The 22108-nt window shown below is 39.0% G+C and overlaps 1 protein-coding gene across 1 annotated transcript in view; it reads right to left on the minus strand.

Annotated features, from left to right (window-relative positions):
* The window catches only part of COL6A6 (collagen type VI alpha 6 chain), a 120909-nt gene extending 99853 nt beyond the window's left edge, over positions 1-21056 (minus strand). The window contains exons 1-7 of the mRNA XM_056129320.1: positions 20990-21056; positions 17263-17859; positions 15758-16378; positions 14172-14732; positions 12094-12651; positions 8177-8752; positions 5269-5838 (exon numbers count right to left, since the gene is read on the minus strand). Of these exons, the coding sequence (XP_055985295.1) occupies positions 5269-5838; positions 8177-8752; positions 12094-12651; positions 14172-14732; positions 15758-16378; positions 17263-17859; positions 20990-21056 (3550 nt within the window). The remainder of the gene's footprint in view (positions 1-5268; positions 5839-8176; positions 8753-12093; positions 12652-14171; positions 14733-15757; positions 16379-17262; positions 17860-20989) is intronic.
* Positions 21057-22108: the final 1052 nt, after the last annotated feature.

The following is a 22108-nucleotide window of genomic DNA, read 5'->3' on the forward strand; positions in this document are numbered from 1 at the left end:
AAAACGAAGCAAAACAAAACAAAACAAAACAAAACATGAAATAAAGTGACTTTACTTTCATCCTTATTCATTCCAGGAACAATTAAGCATCAGAGAAACTAGAAGAGATTTGATTTTTTTTGATAGCACAAAAGTTCTCCCAAGCTGTGATTGATTGGGAGACCAGAGAATTTTCTGCTATCCTGGAAATTTTCTGCCCATTAGGCCAGAGGTTCAATGTGAGGGCCTGAGGATGCTTCTTAGTCCCTACGATGCTGAGGATTACCCAAGATACCCAGACAGTGCTCAGAGGCCTCCAGGGCTGCACTCAGAGATGCTTGTAAGACTCTGTGGTGTTAAGGATTGAATTGGGTTTAGCTGCATACTAGGAATATGCCTTAACTCTACCATTATCTCTTTAGCTCCAGAGATTTGACATTGTAAACTACAGATCCTATGATCACGATCACGACCATCCTGTTGTTCGTTGATTGCCTCGAGCAGGCCCCAGTAACGTCTCCTTCATCCTAGCCCTGAGATTTTTTTAAAAGTGCTCTTTCAGGCTTAGGAGAATGAGACCCATCATTGTTACTGGTATTTGGCATATTGGGTATGCCACGGGGAGTTTGCCAGACTCTGCCGTGTGGGCAGGTTACATTCCGTAGCCTGCCAGTTTGTCCAAAGTAGGAATGAGATAAAAGATATTATTATTATTATTATTATTATTATTATCATTACAGCCCCTAAAGGGAAACTAATTATAAAAGGAAAAAGTCACAAGACATTATAGATTATTCTTTCAAGAACTTTTCCAGTTGGCTAAAACCTTTAACTTTTTTCTAAAAAATGCAATATACACAGCTTGCTTGATCAACTAAGAAAAAAGGGTATTTAATTTTATTTTGCTTTTTTAAAAAGTTACCATTACCATTAATGGTAATGGTAATTAATGGTAATGGGCTGGAGCGATAGCACAGTGATAGGGCGTTTGCCTTGCACGCAGCCAACATGGCCTACCTCAGTTCGATTCCTCCACCCCTCTTGGAGAGCCCGGCAAGCTACCGAGAGTATCTCGCCCGCATGGCAGAGCCTGGCAAGCTCCCTGTGACGTATTCGATATGCCAAACACAGTAACAACAAAGTCTCCAATGAAGATGTTACTAGGCCCGCTCGAGCAAATCAATGATCAACGGGAGGGCCTTTGCTTTTTTTACATCAATAGTTTTTCAGCTATATGTTGTGTGGACAAAAGATCACTCACACTCTCTCAAGACACTGGTTAGCTGAACACTTTCAGATCTTTAAAAACAAAATATCAGTTTCAACACTTAAAACAAGTTAATTACTTGATTCATTTATAGTGAAAAAAAGTTGGAAGAGGGAAAATAAAAGCCTTATTTGATCACCAATTTTCACCATGATATTTAAGGTAAATTAATATTATAGAAAGATCCAAAAGGTGGGTTTTATTATTTACTTTATTGGAAAATCTCATTTTCAAAAACCAAGAAGAGAAACCAACCACAAGGAAGCATCAGAAAACAGTCTTTCCAAAATTTCTTTTGAACTTCTTGAATGAATATTCTCTGTTATGACTCTGTTATGAAACTCAAGTTCTCAAGCTGGAGAAAACATTGTTTTAACCCCTGAACAAAAAGTGACCAAGATAATTTACTGCCTTTCAGGAAAACAGTCTCCTTAAAATGTAAACTTTGGCAGAAATGCCAAAATGATATCAAGTGTTTTTGGGAATTGTCCCTTTTAAAAGGCATTTTAGCTCTTTGTATTTATTACTGAAGGCAAAAACCTAGTAAATAAGACCCCAGTGTTTATTTAACTAATTTAAATTGACAATTCTGTGGAAACATGACTCTTGGGATAAAATGTGGGGAGTAAATCCAGTTACAGCAGCCATGGCTCTAACTCCAATCAGAGACCAAGTTCTCTAAGTCACGTGGACTCTCATGCCTTGGGAGTCCTACAAGGACAGCTGCCTTCCAATTAAGAGCTTATCAAAATTTATAAGAGTTAAGAATAGTTTTGGCAGGAAGCTAGGAAAAAGGCAAAAATTGGACATCCAAACAGAACTAATGAAATGTTCAACTGGAATAGTAGGAGTGGGAACAACTGAAAAGGAACAATAAAGGTACAATAAAATGCAATGAAATTGAGAAGATGAACCACATGAGTGGTTCTAGAGGGTGAAAATAAGGAATATGACAAGCTGGTGTTTTGAGCCTCTGACTAGTCCTGGTAAACAGAAGGATTTAAACTGGGAGGGGAAGTTCTTTGATTGGGAAAACACAAGGTTTAGTATTAGTCATGTGTTTACCATGTGTCTACTAAGTGACTTTTTGGCAAACCTCTGAACTTCTCTGGGCATTATTATCATTTTTTGCCTATAAAAAGGAAGTTATTAATAAAAGATGAAATAAGAGAAAAGCATAGATTATGCTATAGATGGCCCCCAATTTATGATGGTTAGACTTATATATATTTTTTTACTTTACACTTATGCAAAATTGATATGTATGCACTAGAAACTGTACTTTGGATTTCGATAATTCCTCTTCTCCTAGAATAGCAATCTGTGGCATGAGACTGGTTCTAGGCAGTGGCTATGAGTGAAAGTTCCCCATATGCTACCAGGGTGGATGGCACAGGCTCAAGGTAAACCTATGCTGGCTGCATTTTCAGATGTCACATTTTGTTACCATCCTGTCTACAGAATGCAAATCTGTTTCTGAGGCAGTCAACAATTGACTATAAAACAGGCTTTGTGTGAGACAATTTTGCCCAAACTCTGGGCAAAAGTCTGTTTTCTGAGCATGTTAAAGGTAGGTGAAGCTGAGCTAGGGTGTTCAGTGGGTTAGGTGTATGAAATGCATTAAATAAATGTAGAATTAGAGAGGTTTTTGGAGTTGATTTAACTTTATGAATGAGACAATGAAGGCCAGGAACTTTTTCCTAAGTTATGCATATTTTAAGAAGTCAAACCAGAAAGATATTCAGGCTCTAAGTCTGATTTATTTGAGCCACACCAGACTGCTATCTGGTTTCCTTGATTTGGGACTTGCAGTTTAAGAAATGGCAGTTTCTGCTATACTTGTACATGCCTTTGTAGTTTTATCACTGTTCATTCCAGCCTCATCAGATTTTAACTCTCAGTTTGACTACAGTGGGCAACATTCTTTCTTGCTAGAGTAGTAACTTCAAATTTATCTTCATAAAGAGTACTTTCTTCATTTATTTCTGCATTGAGAGCTGCTTCCTCTAAAGATAACTTACTTTATCTTTAAAGTACATACTTGGGGCATATACTTCTGAGTTTTGATTTTCCACATGGTTTTATTTCACTCAATAGAAATACTTAATGTTTCAAATTTTTGGCCTAATAATTAAAAATGAGTACTTCATAAGGAGCAAGAAATTAATGTGGAAAATATGTCTGAGTTCATTAGATGAATTTCAAAGTATAAGATGATAAAGTAGAATTTGCAAAGAGACAAGTCTCTAGTCTTTAATAGACTGCAGGTTTTTAAACATGAATCCTACATATAAGATCTTTGGAAAGCTTTGAACTCACAGTGTAGAATCAAATTTTGGGGGAGAGCTGCTGAAGTGCTGGGAAGTCCGTGCCCACTTTTACACATATAGAAGGAGAGGGCTCACTTCCTGTCAGGGGCAGAAGATTGAAGAGAGCTCAGAGATGACTTAAGTTTAGAAATTCTGACAAATAGAATATGGAATGACCGGTTTCTATTCCCACAAAGAAAAGATGGTTGTGCTATTGGGGGGAGGGAGGACTGGGGAAGTAGCTTCCAGTATTCAGTAAGACAATTGCTATTGATGTGCTATTTTCCCCACTGTGTTAATATGGCTGCATGCAGGGATGAGCTGCATGGGCTTCTCTACTCTTCTGTTCAAGCAGTCTGCCTGGAGAGGCAAAGAGATTGCTGCAGAACAAAATTACAGCCATCATCTGATGTCCAGAGACTGAGGAAGTCAGACAGGACCATATGGGAGTGAGAATTACTTACCTTGCCCAAAGAAGTCATGGTTGAGAGATGTTCTGACCAATGTGTGGGTAGAAATGGAGGAGAAAAGGAGAACTCTCTGAAGGACTCATGAATAGAAACTGTTTCAGATGTAGACTATGATTTGAGAAACCAAGTCAACAAGCCACAGCTTTCTTATAGCTCTGCAGCCCATTCTGAAGAGGCCATAACCATAGCTAGCAAGAAGGGAGGAGGGCCAGGATAAGGGGGAGAAGTGACCAATGGGAACAATGGGTGACATGCCAATCATAGGTGGTCTCTTATTTCATGGCATGTGGGCAGCCTATCCAGACTGGAAAAATGAAGTAACCTTGACTGAAGGTTGACGTTTCAATAATGACAATGGGATGGGCATACTGATTACCAAGAAAATGGTCACTTATTCCCTAAAAGTGATTTGAGGCCAGACCAGAGAAAGCATGCCTCAACTGATTTGTGTAAGGATCTTAGGGTTGACAAAAAATGCAGTCACTGTATAACTATACCCCAAGTGTCCTGCTTATTCAAAGTAGAGTTTAAATATTCATTTTTCTCACTTAATGTTCACAAGGCTCTTTTGAACTGTCACTCAAGAGATGCTGCTGTCGTTCACAACTCACAGATGAGAAAATTAAACTCATGTCCATATTTTCCTCTCCCTGGTGCAAATTCAAGGTTAATGTTTATGATGTTGGCTAGATAAAATCACGGCCAACCCATTGGGCATATATAAGAAGGAAAATCCATCTTTCTTTTAAGACCTTTTCTTTCATCTGCTGAAAAAGGTTGAAAAGCTGCAAGCTTAGAAAGAAATTGACTGATGTCTGCAGTCAAGTTTCATAACAAAGATATAAGCCTATAAAGATGAACTCTGAATACACATATTGCAGCTCTGGGCAGCCCTGTAGGCTTTGGGGTCTAGAAACCCCGATCTGTTAGTCTTTCTCTTTGAAGTCATCTAGACTGTCCACAGTGGCCTTTTCCTACACTATTTCTCAAAAGAACATGTACTCCCAGGAGAGAGGGGGAAAATACACAGACTTTCAGATGATTTATTTCTCAGTCCACAAGACATATATACAGACATTTTCCCCTTTCCCCCTAACCCCCGATACACAGACACATGATAACTGAAAAGTTAGGTTTGAAATACAGAAGCACCCATTGAATTTCTTTCCAACCCCAGAGGATATAAGAAAGCTGGAGAGGAATGACAGAAGAAGCTCGAGAGAAGGCAGCCTTAGATACTTACTGCTCTCACCCCCTGTAGTACAGATGTTGCGAACTATTCTCTTCTTGATCTGTTTCAGCTCATCAAAGTTATGGACTGTCAATTTTTTATCTGCGGTCCCAGTGATCTGCACCAGTTGCTGGTCATCCACATTCCCAATGCCCACGGAGTAGATGTCAATGCCTCTGTTTCTCAACTCTTCAGCTGCTTGAGCCACCTCATCTTGGGACTTGCCATCTGTAAGGACCAGCAACACCTGGGGGGTACCTGCATGTATTCGACTGCCCGTATCTGGCAGGAAGTAACGAGCCACTTTCCGAAGTGCGGCGCCAATGTGTGTGTATCCGAAGAGCTGCTGGATGTTCTCAATCTGCCGAGAGATTTCCTCCTTGCCTGTGAAGGTCCCCAGAGGAAACTCTGGCTGGTAGGAATCACTAAACTGGGCTGCTCCTATGTGTACTCTGTTAAGGCTGACATCAAAGTCTCGAACCACGGATGCCAAGAATTCCTTCATCTTCCTGAAGTCATCTGGATAGATGCTATTTGAGCCATCCATGAGGAAAACAAGGTCTACCTTTTCAATTTCACAATCTACAATGACAAGGTTAACAACAAAAAAAATTAGTTTATTATTCCCACTTTAACACAGCTAGAATAAATTCCATATTTGCAGCTATCTAGAAATACTACTGCTGATTTTCTATGCCATGTCCTGTGGCCACAGTTATTGGAGTGGGACTAAAACAAAAGTTTATCTAGGAGGCAATAGGCCCCCTACAGTCATCCAAGCTTCTGTGGCTCTCTTGGCTTATCTATTTGGCCTGATGTCACCTCCACTGCCATGTAATATTCCAGAGAATGGTGGGTGGCACTACAGAAAACTTACTTGCACTTGAAGTCTCATCTTAAACTTTCCAGAAAGGCCAGTGCCAATAGCAGCACAGCCAGAAACAACAAAACACTCATGTACCATTGCTGATTCAAATAGAGAGACAGGCATCTGAATTATTGACAGGGTTTCCATGGCCAATTGAGCAAATAATTGCATTTTTTTGGTCATTCAGGCAAATTGAGCGGATGGTTTTAAAATCATGTCATCTAAGTACTGGATTATGTGCTTAACAAGCCCCAAACATGTCTAAAGTCTTAATTTCATTCCCTGGCACTGCCTGGCCTCCTGAGCACTGGCTGTAGCACTGGTGGTCCTGAAGTACTGACGCATATGCAGGCCAAGTTTCCAGACCTCCTTCCAGTACTGCCCCCACCAAAATGAAATCAAATCATGCCTGTTAGTCTACAGCTAGTCAATTTTCCCTTTAGCAACTTCATTCTCCTTTCTGGTACACTTAGGCAAAAATATCTACTTGATAAAAATAATTGTGATCAATGAAGTATAGCTTTGAATGCTTCTGTTCAATTAAGACAGTGACTATCACACAGAATGAGGAAGAAAAATCAATAGATGAGCTGTTCTGGCCACATGCTTGAGTGTGCCCTGAAGCTTTCAGTAAGCATTATCATCTCCTGAATTCCCCAGGGATCTCACCACTGACCTAATTAATTCTCATTTTAGTCTCAGGAAAGAGGAGAGGTGTCTAATATTCCTGCAGTTGAGATATAGAAGGAAAAGATAAAAAGAAAGATAGAGTAAATAACTCCTTCAGGTCACGCTTAAGTCATTAAATTCTTTTGTATAGGACATGTACTTTTATTCTGCCAAATAGAGAGCTTTCAATATAATAAAAAAAATTCATTATCATCTTCCACAGTGCACTTCAAAAAGACAGATCAAAGTTGAAAGACTGACCAACAAAAGGCAAAAATAGACTGTTTACTAGTCCGACTTGGAAAAAAACTTGTTAGGTCAATAAGAAAAAAAGATAGAAGGCTAGCATATGAAAATCAGTAGTTAAACAACTTAACAAAGAAACTGTGCCAATACGCTGGAATCTGGGTTAAAAGCAATTCAACTGATAAAAAATATTCTTATGTTTTGGTCAAATACATCTTAATTAACATTAAGGAATTTTTGTAGTCCACAATGCCCATCTAAAAACAAAAAGTGTACAAAGGCAGCTGAGTGAGATGATGAGCAAGATCTACAGACATTAGCACATGCAATCTTAGCTACAGAGACAGAAAAATCCTCTAAGAGCAAGGAAGACAGACTGGAATCTGCTTTGAAAACATCTGAGGATGGAGAATTATTTAATTATGGGCTCTATGTTTTAAACAAGTGAGTGTGTAGCAGAAATAAGTAAAGGAAGAAAGGGCTTTAGATGTCAGACAACTCTAGCCCGTCAATTTCTCCTTTAGCAGCTTCATTCTCCTTTCTAGTACATTTAGGTGCTTTTGGTACACAGAGAGAGTTTGGTTTCTTGTGCAAACAGCAGTAAGAACTCCTGTGGGGAAGAGATACATGAACAAATTTGTGTTTCAAAGCAGGTTGCCTCTGAAATCCAAAAGTAAAACATTTCTAGTTGGTATAATTTGGTTGGCTATTCTTGGGATCTAGAATGAAAAAAAAAAAACCAAAGAGTTTTCCTTATAAAGTAATAGTATTCAAGGTTTCTCAAAATAACTTATCAACTAATATCAGATAAGAATATTATAGTACAAAGAATGCTTACAGAGGGAAATCCCGTCCCTCCCCACCCCCCCAAAAAAAAGTTACTTCAAAGTGGTGAATCTCCTATTGTTAGTTTAGGGGGAACAGTGGTGTATAGGTCTGCACTAGAAGGATTCCTCTTTCAGAGAAAGGCTGAATACAACATCCTTGAGATCTTCCTGGCTCTGAACTTTGACCACATCGAAAGCTCAATGAATCCACCAATGTCCCTTCCCTTTTCTCTGAAGAGACTGTTTCCATTGGCTCCTCCCTCACTGTCATTTCTGCTGCTATTTAAGAAAAAAAAATTAACAACCTTACCTACTTTTGAAGAACTACACACACTGGCTGACACATCTGAAAATATCCCCTTCAGGCCTCCAAACGTCTTCACGAAGAAATACTTGTCACTCGATCCTGCCATGGCTAGCAGCTCCTCAGTATTGGCACCATCAATGCCCACAGCCAGGACAAGAATGCCTTGGTCTCGAAGAGCCTTGGCTGTAGCGTTGAGTTTATCTGAATCATGGGATTCCCCATCAGTGATGACAATGAGGACTTGGGGGACCCCCTTGTGGAGGCGGCCTCCGTGGGCTTCAGTGAACATATGTTCTGAGAAGCGTAGCGCCTCTGCAGTATAAGTATTACCCCCCATGGGTTGGTCTTTCTGGAGGGCCGAGATCACCTCCCTTTTTGTATCAAATTTGTCCAGATAAAACAGCACCTGTGGGTAATCAGCATATTTCAGAGCCCCAAATCGAACCTGATTTTTGCCAATGTCAGATTTTTTCACCAAATCAATCATAAAGTCCTTCATGATATTATATTCATTAGAATCGATGCTTCCAGAGCTGTCAATTACAAACACAACATCTAAGACTTCAATCCGTTTGCATTCTAAAAGAGAAAGAAAAATAGTTGGAGTTAGTTTGGTCCATCATAGGGGACTTCCTTCCCACCAGCTGATTTTTTATGAGGGGTGGAGGGTATTATTTTCATTAGAGCAAGTTATATATCAGACTTTTCCTTCCCCGAGTAACAAATACATACTCAGTATAGATAGATAGTTGTTGTCAGTAATAGTCAATGTGATAAATTTTGGAGCCAAAACAGATGTGAAGAGACTCTTTCTTGGGTGGTAGGTTGGCAGGAAGGAAGGGGCAGGTAACAAGCATCTTTAGGAGTAAGCATTTTAAGTGCTTTCAGACTAAATATTTTTTGAAATCACAATTTCTGGAAAAATTTCTGTATGAAAAATGTCTTCAACATGTTTTTCATTTATACAAATTTGTCTAATTTGAAGTGACTGGGATCATGAGATTTTATTCTTATGATAAATCTTGGGAAAATGACCAAATGAGAATGAATTTGGCAACACTGTATTTTTTTAATGGTTACATGATAGCTGCCTTTCCAAGGTCACATTTTCTTTCTTTTTTCACTTTCTTGATGTATGTATTTTCATTATTGGGCCTCACCATAGAAAAAAATCAGCCCATTTTATACTTGGCCCCACTGAGTTGCTCTACCATGATGCCTCTATTAACTTTTTAAACTTTGGTTTCATACCATGAAAAAGTAAAGTAGGATAGACCCAATTAATACCTAATCCATGGGTATGCAGCACATTCTTAGCTAAGATGCAGAGTTCCGAGCTCCATTCATTTTGAGAAAGTGGAATTGTAATATGGTTAATTTTTAGTCCTTAAGTAACACTATCTCTCTATGGGTTTTGGAAAGGTATGTTCCAAATGTTAAATCATCTCTTCTGAAGAAATGGAATTGTGAGAAAGCAGCTATTTCTCCCCAGAGGCTCACTTTCCATCTTTGGCCAGCCACTTGGTTGCCATTTGGTAGAACTGCTATAAACCCTGAGCCAGCAAATTTACCCCATTAATTGGAAACCATGTGTACAAAACCTTAAAACAAATTTCAAGAACAGCTGGTTCCACAAAAGAAGAGATTATGTCTTTGTGGTCTTTGGCTGCCCTGGGGAGACTGCTACCCCAGGGACATATGGAGAGAGGATTACTCAGTGTTGGAACTCTTTGCAGATTTGTTCTGGGTAAAATGGCCAGGAAATACAATCCAGGTCCATGCATGAAACACAGTCCATGGTCATCAAACATTCTCTGGGTGCTGAACAGAGCTGACTTTTGAGCAACACAACTATCCTCTATTCCCCCCAAACTCCATTAGGTTGTTCATTACTTTGTATTTTTATGACAAGAGGATAAAGACAACTTTGAGGCATCAGTGCTCAAGTTTCCATGATATTTTTATTTTGTAGGATTTATAAATATCAGAGTATTTTTACAAACATAAAAATATGGAAATATCAATAGTAGACTTTGGGTCTACTAAAGGAGAGTTATCTTGCGCAGGAGGTCATGTTTTCTTCCAACAAACCACACACAATCCAATAATTTCAAATCATAGGAGAGTAGGCCCCATGTCTTGGGGCTGTCTCAGTGGTTAAATTCACACTTTATAACTCCGAATTGGGATCAGGCTGAAGCCATACACCAGCAATGACTATTGCCTTGCTTAACACCTACCTAAAGCCTGTCATATTTGCCTACTCCATTTCTGAAGAAACTGTCACAATAAATCATCTGCATCCTGGACTACTTCTAAGAATATCGACCTAAGACACAGTAGGATAATATTTTTCTTAAATTATGAATTCATCATCCTCATGCTCTTAGTCTATATATCATAAAGAGTTTAGATAGACCAAAGTTGTTCTAAATTGTCTAGTTCATCAATTATGTTGAAAGAACATATATTTTATCAAAACCCAAGTATGGCTTATTTTGGAATTGAAAACAACCAGTGTTGGTAGGGATGTGGTTAAAAAAAAGGAACCTTCATTCACTATTGGTGAGAATGTTGTCTGTTTAGCCTTCAAGGAAAACAGTATGCATATTTGTTTAAAAAATACTAATAGAGTTTCTATATGTCTCAGTAAACCCATATCTTGGCATCAATCCCAAGAACACAAAAACATTAATTTAAAACAGATGTATACATTCACCAAAGTTCATTGCAACACATTAATATAGCTAGGATGTAGAAACACACCAAATGTCCAATGATAGATGAATTGATAAAGAAACAGTGGCATATGTACATAACAGAATATTATGCAGCTATAAAAAAAGATAAAATCTTATTATTCCCTGCAATTTGGACTGAACCGGGAGGCATCATATTAAGTAAAATAAGTCAAAATATAATGGCTAAAATCAAAGGAAAATAGCAAATATTAGATGATCACCCTTCTGTGGTATATTGATAAACAAAACAAAAAAAATAGCAACAAATGGAGAAAAAAATCTCTAGATCCTAGGTTACAAAACTGAGATCACCAAGCAGTGGAGGAGAATGAAGAGTTAGACTAGAAGTAATGCAAGAACAATGTGGGGGGGGGGGTCTCCTGCACTTTGGTGGTGGTGGGGTGTGTGTGTAATAACTGTACTTCAAGACAATTAAATGAATATTAATACAATTAAAAACATGCAACTTTAACTACAACAAAAAATCATTTTAAAAATAGAGTGACTTAGAAAGGCTGGAGCGATAGGGCATTTGCCTTGTGCGCAGCCAGCCCGGCTGAGCTGGGCTCGATTCCTCCGCCCCTATTGGAGAGCCCGGCAAGCTACTGAGAGTATCTCGCCCGCACAGCAAAGTCTGGCAAGCTACCTGTGATGTGTTCAATATGTCAAACACAGTAACAACAAGTCTGAAAATGGAGACATTACTGGGCCCGCTCAAGCAAATTGATGAACAATGGGAAGACAGTGACATGACTTAGAAAAACTCTCTTCAATTAGCATTTTTCAGATTAAATAAGAGAGCTGGAGAGAGAGAGAGAGTGCAGGAGTTAAGGTGCTTGCCTTGCACATTGCTGACCCTGGCTCTATGCCTATCACAGCACATTGATCCCAGAGCACTACCAGAAGTGATCCCTAAGCACAGAGCCAGGAGTAAGACCTGAACACCATTGGGTATAGCCCTCAAGCCAAAAAAATAAAATAAAAAACAAGACATAAATTAAAAAGAAAAAGAAATAAAGCAATATCTTGGTTATAAGGTAAAGCTACTTGGATAAATATCATCATTAAATAAATGATTTATAAAATTCAGATAGTAGTCTTTTTAATTCAAGAAGTAATGATTAGCACATGGACACATGGTATTTGGCCAACCCCACTAAGGAATATGCCTAGGCTTACCTTCACGGGGGCTGCATATTCCAAAAACAAGATCATCTTCAATGTGCTGCAGAATGTCAAAATTCTCAACATAAAAAACTAACTCTCGTCTCCCACTGATCTCCTCAAGCTGGGTGACATTGGAGCCAAATACCCCCACAGAGTAGATAATTATGCCTTCCTGACGAAGTGCTGCTGCTGGGTCTGTAACTGCGTCATGAGCTTCACCATCCGTGATGAGGATGAGAAACCTTTTGACACTGGGCCGGGCCCCTTTGGCGGGGCTGAAGTTCTGAGACACAAAGGTCAGTGCACTGCCTGTCATGGTGGTTTCTCCGATGTGACCCATCGCATCTATTGCATTGGAAATTTCACTTTGGGACATGTATCTGTTGAGTGGGAACTCTTCCTTGTTGATGTCGCTGAACTGGACAACGCCGATTTGTACCTTATCCGGCCCAATCTGAGATTTGCTCACCAGGTTTTTCATAAAGGCTTTCATTTTGCTGAAGTTTTCAAGGCCAATGCTGCCAGAACTGTCCACCAGAAACATAATGTCGGCTTTCATCTCTCTGCAAGCTGCATGGGAGAAAGTGACAGGCTTATTCCAGATGGTCTCAGGTAAAAATACTGAGTGAAGAGGAAGGTCTAATAAATAAACAAATCTAGGTTAGACTTAGGCAAGTGCTAAAGATTGTGAACTGGCAAAAATAACATCGAAGGGAAAGAAAAGGAGATTGTTCTGTTTGTAAGTGATTTGCTTTGAACTGTACATGGCTTTTCTCATCCTCAACCCACTGACATTTGAGAATTTTATGTTGGAGGGCAAAGAAGGCATTTTAGGATACTACCTGATATTCAGAACTATCTCTGACCCAATATGCAGGAGCATCTCATCAGTTATGACACCCCCAAATGTTTCTAGACATTGCCAGTGTTCCCCTAAGGGAGTAAAATCACCTCTTGCTGAAAACTATTGATGTAACTCTAAAAGATACATAAAAGTATTACTTAAAAGCCACAAAGATGAATCTAAAGTAATGCTTAAAAACCTGACATCATTTGATTGTATCACACACGTAGGGTCTTATCATCTATCTTCTAGCAGTGAATATGTGGATAAAAGCTAATCAATACTTATTAGGGAGAACACCACCAAATACCTTTCTTAGGCTACAAATACTAATTAGAGCAATGTTATCATGGGTCTTTAGTATTGTTTTGTAGAACAAACATAGTTACACTTATCAACAAATACTCAATTTGGAAATTGTTTTTTCCCTAACATGCAAAATTCTAGTCCATTTAAATTAAATTTACTTTGTGCTAAATATTATTCTTAAATTATAAAATAAATTAGTTTTTAAGTAAATGAAAATAACTAGAAAGAGTTTGTAAAGATACGGGGTGTTCCACCAGCATCTCAAAACAGTTGATCTGTGCTTTATTTCTAAAGTTTCTGAAGCAACCTGTACTAAAATATAAGCACTGTTTTACTGTCCCTTAAGCAGGTTTTCAAATATTGAGTCTTACCACTTTATTTATTTTTGCTTTTTCTGTTTTTTCTTGTGCCACACCTGCCAGTGCTTAGGACTTACTCCTGGCTCTGCTGCTCAAGGATTGTTCTTGGAGGGCTTTGGGTACCACATATGGTGCCAGGGATGGAATCCTGGTCAGCCTCATGCAAGACAAGCACCTTACCCACTAAACTATCACTCCACCCCTCCCGTGTCTTACCACTTTAAACAGCATTTTAAACTGTTAATCATACCTGTTGGAATCCTTTCTAATATGTGTTTAAATGCTTTACTGCTGGGAAAAAAGAAAATCTTATTATACCTTCATAATAGTTAATGATAGTGAGAAGGAGGAGAAGGAGGAGGAGAAAGAGGAGGAGGAAATTGAGAGGAAGAGGAAGGAGGAAGAGAAAGAAGGGGAGGAGGAATAAGGAGGAGGAGGAATAGGAGGAAGAGGAGGAGGTGGAGAAAGTGGAGGAGGAGGAGGAGGAGGAGGAGGAGGAGGAGGAGGAGGAGGAGGAGGAGGAGGAGGAAGAGGAAGAGGAGAACCAAGCCATGGGAGCTTCCTAACCCTAACCCTACCTTCTTCAGCACAGATTTCTTGAACAACCTGGTTTCGAATGTCTTTCAAAGCATCAAAGTCATGCACATAATAGACCCTCTGCTCCTCGCCCGCCATCTCCTGCAGCTGGGTGTGGTTGGCTCCCTTGACCCCGATGGCGTGCACATGGATGAACTCTTCTCTTAGCCTGAGTGCAGGCTCCACGACGCTGTCCTGGGACGTGCCGCTGGTCAGGACCAGGAGATGACTTGGCACTCTGTTTGCCCGCTGCTTCTTGGCTTTCTGCAGCAGCCCCAATGTGTAGTTCAGCGCCGCACCAGTGTTGCGGCTGCCGTCCATCTGCCGAATGTTCTCGATGGCCTTTCCCAGATCCTGCTTGTTGGAGTACTTATCGATCTCAAACTCCAAGTCCCAGTTCTCTGCGTACTGGACTGCCCCAACGCGCACCTTCTGGGGACCGATGTTGAACATCCTTACAACCTCCGACAGGAAGGTCTTTGTTTCTTGGAAATCTGTGGCCTGGGTGCTCGCTGAGCCATCAATGAGCAGATAAATGTCTGCTTCTTCTGTGTCTTCACAACCTAAAGAGGAACCCAAGAGTTGAGTGTGCCATAGGGGGTCACTTAAAGAAGAGAAGGGAGAAGTTGAGAAATAGAATAAACACGGGGCTTTGGGGATAGAGAAAGAGAAACAGTGTCCACGTTTTAAAAAAACATGCTTTTAATGAGTGCTTTTAAACTGCTAATATGTCTGGAGGATGGAGGATGTAATATAGAGCATGTGGATTATAGTTTGCAAGGCCATACTGCATATTTGAAAGTAAGGATTATGAAAGTTCTCTCAAGAAAAAGATTAAGTATGGGAAGATGTATGTTAACTAGCTTTAGTATGGTGGCTATTTAACAAGATGTACAAATATCAATCCATGTGCTGCATACCTGAAACTAATATAAAGTTAACACCCTGAACACCAGTTATACATCAATAAAAAAGACACCTGTTTGACCAACAGAAAATGGAGGAATCTTAGCACCAGTTGAGCGATTGAATTTCTTTAAACTGCTTAAAGCCCTTTGGATAATTCTCTGGCAAGAATTGGGGCAAATCTAAACATAAAAAATAGAAAATAAAAAATGTGAAGACTCTTTTTATGAGTCATTTCCCTCATTAGTACAGCCACTCGGCTATTTAGTAAAACGTCAAGTGATATGTTATGAACTAAAGAAGGTATCTAACTGGATATTATGGACTTCTGAGCTGTGTTTCTTGAAACATCAAATAAATTGTCAAAAATAAAGGTTCTGTCAGGGGTATTTGTAAGTAGGGCAATTATGCTTCCATAGTAAATGAACTATAAATACTTGCTGAAGAAGTGGCAAAAAAGAGGAAGTAAGGGAAATGTCTTCTTTTGGTTCCAACACAAGAGCTTTCATTCTTCCCCAATTGATCTGCCACATTATCGTGTTAATGTAATATTCTTAATGTAGAAAATTACGAACATGTCTTCTGTTGATAGCTCAGCAATCCCCACTGTGCATATTACATCCAGAGAGACAGGAGAAAAAAAAGAAATGGAATGAAGCCTCCCCTGATCAAAGGTCCTCACCAGACTTGAGTGTTAGAGTGCGCTCTGAAAACACTGAGACCGTATGCGTGATCTGGTTCCGCAGCTTTTTAAGGAATGTCTGGTTGTGAGCCGCCAGATGGGAAAAACTTTTCAGCTTGGAGAGATACTGCTCTGCTGGGTGAGATGCTATCAATTCCAACTGGGAGTAGTTGGCCCCTTCAATACCCATGGTGAAGACTGTCACACCTTGGCGCCGGAGGTTAACAGCCGCCTTAGTTACGTTGTCTTCTGATGGTCTATGGGCTAACAACACGGCAATCTGGGGCACCCCCTGATTCTTCCGACTACCATTCTGGACACTGAAGACTTCCTTCCTGATCTTTCTGATGGCAGCACCCATGTAGGCCTCCCCAGCCTGTGGAGAGAGGTTCTGAATATACTGGAGGAGCTCTGACTTATTTACACCCTTGTTCAGTGAAGTTAGCACTTTTGCCTCACTGGTATAGGCCACCAGGCTAATCCTCATGCAGTTTTCCTTTATGTCGAGAGCAGATACACTTTCTTCCAGGAATCCTTTAAGAGAGTCAAAATTCTCCTGGCTACCATTGATGGCCACGTCCAATAGAAACACCAAGTCTGCCACAGAAGGGCCTTGGCAAGCTGTAGAGGAAAGAAATAGATAAACACACTTTTAGATGGTGGTTGGGCATCTCTGTTAAGCATGAGAAAGAGTCAATGAGAGTTTGGTTGTACACTTAAAGAAGGCTGGAAGTAAGCAACATGATCATGGAACTAAAAACAAAGAGCTTTGAGGTCATAAAGGACATTTTAGCCAACCTCCTGTTCCAACATCCTCATGTGAAAGTGCTATGGGGAGTAAATGAGAAAATAAACTAAACATGGCACATAAAAGTCACTTAATAAACCGCATCAACTGTTAACTTAGTTAAGCACTGTCATTGTTCTTATAGAACACTTATGTGCTTATAGTACACATATTTTGAACAGAAGGTACTGTAATAACAATTGCACTTTCAATTGTTTTAGTTGGGAATGATACTGGTCATATGATTCATATTTTTGTGGCTTACCACAAAAAAATTCTATATCAGTAGAAAATTCTGAATGTCATTCACTCAAACCAATTTAAGCAGAAGTAATGGAAGCTTCCTATGTTACTTAGGCTTATACACTGTGAACAACATTTCTAGTGTCATCTGTCCATCACTGAAATGAGTTTTAAAACTATATCATTTTTTTTCAATTGCACATGAGGTCAGACCAGAAGAGTAGGTGGTAGGTGGAACAGAACACAAAGACGCTAATTTACATAGAACAGAAATAGCAGGGAGGCAGCCTGTGGTGAAAAAATCACAGAATGGGGACCCAGACCCTGCTTTGATCTACTGTAGCTTAACCCTGGGTCAGGTCATTTTTCAAGGACACCTGCAAGTTCCTCTGCAAAACACAGGTTTCAGACCACCTGAAGTTGTTGGCTTCAAAAATGTTCTACTCTCATCCCTCTTTGAGTGGCCCAAACCAACCTTCAACAAGAACATCATCTGTGACTCTGTCCTGGTACTGAGTTGCTTCCTTGATGATGTCAGTCATGTTCTGGGAAAATGTGCTGAGGTCTCTGACTGTCCGAAGTTTATAGCGAAATGAAGACGTGGCCATGGCCCTCAGGTCCTCCTCAGATGCCTTCTGCATCCCCACGGAGATGATCCTCACCCCATCTTTCTGCAGGGCCTGGGCAGCCACTTTCACATCATCCTGGGACTCTCCTGAAGCCAGGACAACCAAAATAGGGGGAAACTGCTTCTTATCCCTGCCATTTGTGGGACCAGAGAAATAGGTCCTGTGAACTTCTCGAAGAGCGTTTCCTATCCGTAGGGAGCCACCGAGGAACCCAAAGTTCTTCTTGAGGTGGTTCAACATGGGGTTCTTGCTCTTGAAGTTACTTAGCTGGAATTCACTGTGCAGCTTGTCACTGTACTGGGCCAGGGCCACACGGTACTTGTTGGTCTCTATGGGGAGAGTGTTGATCATCCTCGTGATGAAGTTTTTCATCTGAGGAAAGAACTTGATCCCCAGCTCATCAGAGCTGTCCACCAGAAACACAACATCTGCGTACTTGGGATCTGCAAATCCAGTCATTAAAACAAAGCAAAAATTTATAAAGACTTGCTTCCATGTTTAATACCAACCATTTGAGCAAAATTTTGCTCCCAATTTTATCTTCAATGACCTTTCAATGAATTGAAAACAGCCCAAATTTAAATATTTTGTCAAAATTGTTTCTGAGCTTTTTTTTTTAAAAATAATTAAAAGTAGCTAAATATAATTAAAATTAAGTTTTCTTTTATACACATTTGGTGAATAATTTCTCCTATTCTAAAAATTTTTTTCAGAATTTTACCTCAGTTTATATCAACAGGGTACAAATTGCAATTTGGGGATCAAATAGCTTAAAGATGTTTTAAATTGGCCCCCCAGAGTCATCTTTACAGAACACCACCACAGAGAAGAAAGGCTGTGGGGGACCCCTCCACAGCTACCAAGAATGCTCTGGGTCCCGAAGAGAGCCGAGATCCCCAGGAAGTCCCCAATGGGGTAGGTGCCGCATCCTGCCTCCTCCAGAGGGAACCCCAGTGACCATGAGCCTCTACAAGCATAGCTCGCTTATGCAGGAACCAGGACTCTTACTCCAAACCGCATGGCCACCTACGCGGCCATGCGACATCTTCTTATATATAAAGTGGTCAATGGAAAGTAAATTCTCCAACGTTTCTCCCTGAAAATCAGGCTTAACTCTTCTACAAACCACAACACTGAATAGGAAAGAGAGAACAAAAGGGAATGCCCTGCCACAGAGGCAGGGTGGGATGGGGATGGAATGGGGGTTGGGAGGGTTTCTGGGATCCGTGGTGGTGGGAAATGGTTACTGGTGGAGGGACGGGTATTCAGAATAAATGAATAAATTTAATTAAAAAAATGTTTTAAATTGAGAAATCTCAGAGTCAGAGAATTTTTCAATTAGTTAAATTCCATCTAAACAAGGCAGCTTGTGATCTGATTGACATAAATATTTTAACTTTGTATTTTAATTTGTCAAATTTTGATGTTGAAAATATGCCCCAAAATTATAAAATATAAAAGCTTATCTCATTCTATTTAAATATTCACATCTTTTACAAAAAAACATGATTATTAAATTTATTCTCACTTTCATAAAATGAGATGAAAATCAGTATATCTCAAGCTTAGAAATGTATAATAGAATTAATTTATATTAAAATACAATTTTATATAAAATAAAATACATCAATGAACTGTTTAAACTTCATTCATTACCAGGTTCAATGCTCAATATATGATCTAATTTTTATTTAATGAGAATCACTAGGTTTAAGTACAAAATATAACATACTCATTCTGCTGACTTGAACTCAGAATTCTCACTTGTGTGTAAAATCCATTTTTTGTTGGGAAAGAGAGAGAAGTGTGTTTGTGGTATATAGCTAGAGAATAATATGTAATTCATAAGTACTGGAAATCCTGACTTTGTCATTAGCTAGCCTCCAGTTTTGCAAACAATCAATATTCTTGACCCCATTTACATTCTCTTTAAATGATTATTCAACTAAGAAATTCCTACAGTTAGTCCCTCCTCACTCCAGGATATAATATACTTACATGGTTATGAGTCAAATTATAATAAAATCAAAACAAACTCAACCTGGAAAATGGCATAGAAACTCCTCAAAACATTAAAAATAGAAATGCCATATAATCAAATCATATCACAAGAAGAGTATTATTACCCTCTTGTGAACTGCAACATTTCTGATAGTAGACAAGAGGTCAAAACAACCTATGTGACATGGACAGATGAGTAGATAAGGTATATGTACCTGTATACATAGTGGAATGCCAATCAGCTAAAAAATTTAAAAGATTAAGTACTGCTATTTACAAAAATTGCCCCAGATCATGTCCTACTTTATTTTAATTTATTAACTCTCTCTCTCTGTCTCTGTCTCTGTCTCTCTCTCTCTCTCTCTCTCTTTCTCTGTGTGTGTGTGTGTGGGGGGGGTGCTCAGAGCTAACTTCTGGCTCTGATCTCAGGGACCACTCCTGGTAGGGATCAGGGGACCATATGGGATGTAGGGAATCAAACCTGGCAAGCATCCTTACTGCTCTACTATAGTTCCAGTCCTAATTTAAATTTCTCAATGCAGTCTGAGTTCATTCTTCCTTGCCTTGAAAATTACTAATTTTCATAAGTTGTGATTCCTCTGGTGATTATATAGCCAGCAGCATCTCAGGGAAAGAAATAGTGAATCAACTTCCTCTTCTTAGAGGTCTCGATTGGAGTTTTCCAAAGAGGTAAGCTCCCTGGGAGTTATCCCTCCTCGGCATGCTTAGAACTCAAGATGAGAAAGGACTTTTCTATTCTTTAATAAGACACATGACTTCCATGAGGAAAAGGAATGCAGACCACTAACATAAGAGGTAAGTTGGGGTTTGGATAAGGCCTATCAGTTGTCTGAGGCATGGAAAGTGGGAGGAGCATTCTCTCCCCTTAAAAATCAATATCAGTTTAGTGAGATGTAAATGAATAATGTCTGTTGGATAAAATCAAGTTTATCTCTTCAGAAGATTTGCTCCCAAGACTTGCTTCTTTGAGGAAGCCAATAAACTAATACAAATGTCTCTGTACTAAATATGTTTAATATTTAATTACTTAAGAGATGTTTGAGATAGTGAAGGGAATGCCAGAGATATGATTTAATTGCCATGGGATATAGATTGCTGACAGACAATAGAGAGCTATGGAGCGTTCTCCTTAGGGCAAGAATGTGTGTTTTATGACACACAGTTTAAATTGGAGCAAAATCTGGATTCTTAACCATAATACACCATTTTAGCATAAACAAATTGGGAGGAAATATTCCAAATTTTCCAAATCTTGATCTAATGTTGAAAGATAACTTTCATGAAACTTCCCAAAAGACATAAAAAAGTGTTGAAATGGAGGGAGCAATTTTATATTTCTGTACTTAATATAGAATGAGACCCAGATCCGAGTCATCTTCAAAGAAATGGGTATAACAAAAGGAAAAAGTTACTCCTTTCCCACTTTTACCACTATAAAAAAAAAACCAAAATTCTTAACTTTCAAGCTCAAACTCATATATTATCTGTTTTACATATGAAAATTAAGTAAAATTCTTTCTTTCTTCCTCTTTTTTTTTTCTTTTTGCTCACCAGGATCTTGATTCACAGAAACTTGGAAACAAATTGTTAGGAGGAACAAAATCAGTAGCATTTTCATATTATGACCTGAACCTTCTCCACTCAAAACCTGAAAAGGAAAAAAAAATACAAACATTTGAAATTTCTGTGGATATTCTTTGAAAACAAAAGCACACAAATTATAGAACTGAAAATAATGGGGGCAAGGGATTCCTGAGTTTCCTCAACTTTCTGAATGGTGAAGTGTCTTTGAGAAGCATAAACTCCTGACATTTGTACAATCATACTTCTAGTCTGCAATCCCTGTGGAAACATGATTTAGGACTGCGAGTGACCAATCACATGCATGCTAGTTCCAACAATATTATGTGTTCCTATTAATCATTTTCCACTTTCTCTGTGCCCTCCAGTTCACATATGAACACAATTCCAAATTTTCACTTGGGACACAGTCTAATATTTATTTTGTAGTTTCTCCATAAATGCACTGAAAATCTTGCTTTTCCCTCCCTCTTCTGATATAGTTAGAAAGAAAACATTCCCATTTCATTCGGAATTGGAGAGAAGGCATTTCAAAAAGAACACACCAGTGACTTTCTATAGGCCTTGCAATGTCTTACTCTTTAGAATGGTTTTTACCACTTGCTTTCAGTTTTCTAGAATTGAGTGAGGCTAGAGTCTTCTAATTCTGGTTGAGCCTAAAGTATTTTCAGACACCTTGAATTATTCACTTCAAATATGTTAAAGATATTAAGCATATTTTCATAAAGCAGGTGAGCTTCCTTTCTTCCTTCATCTATCCATCTGTTGAATGAAGAATGAATAAATCTATATTAATAAATCTGTATCTATTTAATTTTTACCCAATCAAGTTCCTGCAATGTATTTTTGGCAGTTTCATTCCAGGTTAGACAGACTCCCAGTGATAACTATTTTACCCAATCAGAAAAGGGATCTTTATCATGAGTACTATCCCTACTTCTTCACTTCCTCTTTTGTTCCTCAGACATTCTGAGTTTGTGCACTTGGTTCTCTTCAAAAGAAGTCTTGCCTTGATTATGTAAATGTTTTATACTGTAAATCAAAATCTATCAACCCCACTTCTATCAGTAAGACTGAAGATATTTTAAA

Source organism: Sorex fumeus, unplaced genomic scaffold (assembly GCF_029834395.1).
Source record: "Sorex fumeus unplaced genomic scaffold, SorFum_2.1 ptg000072l, whole genome shotgun sequence".
Taxonomy (NCBI): Eukaryota; Metazoa; Chordata; class Mammalia; order Eulipotyphla; family Soricidae; genus Sorex; species Sorex fumeus.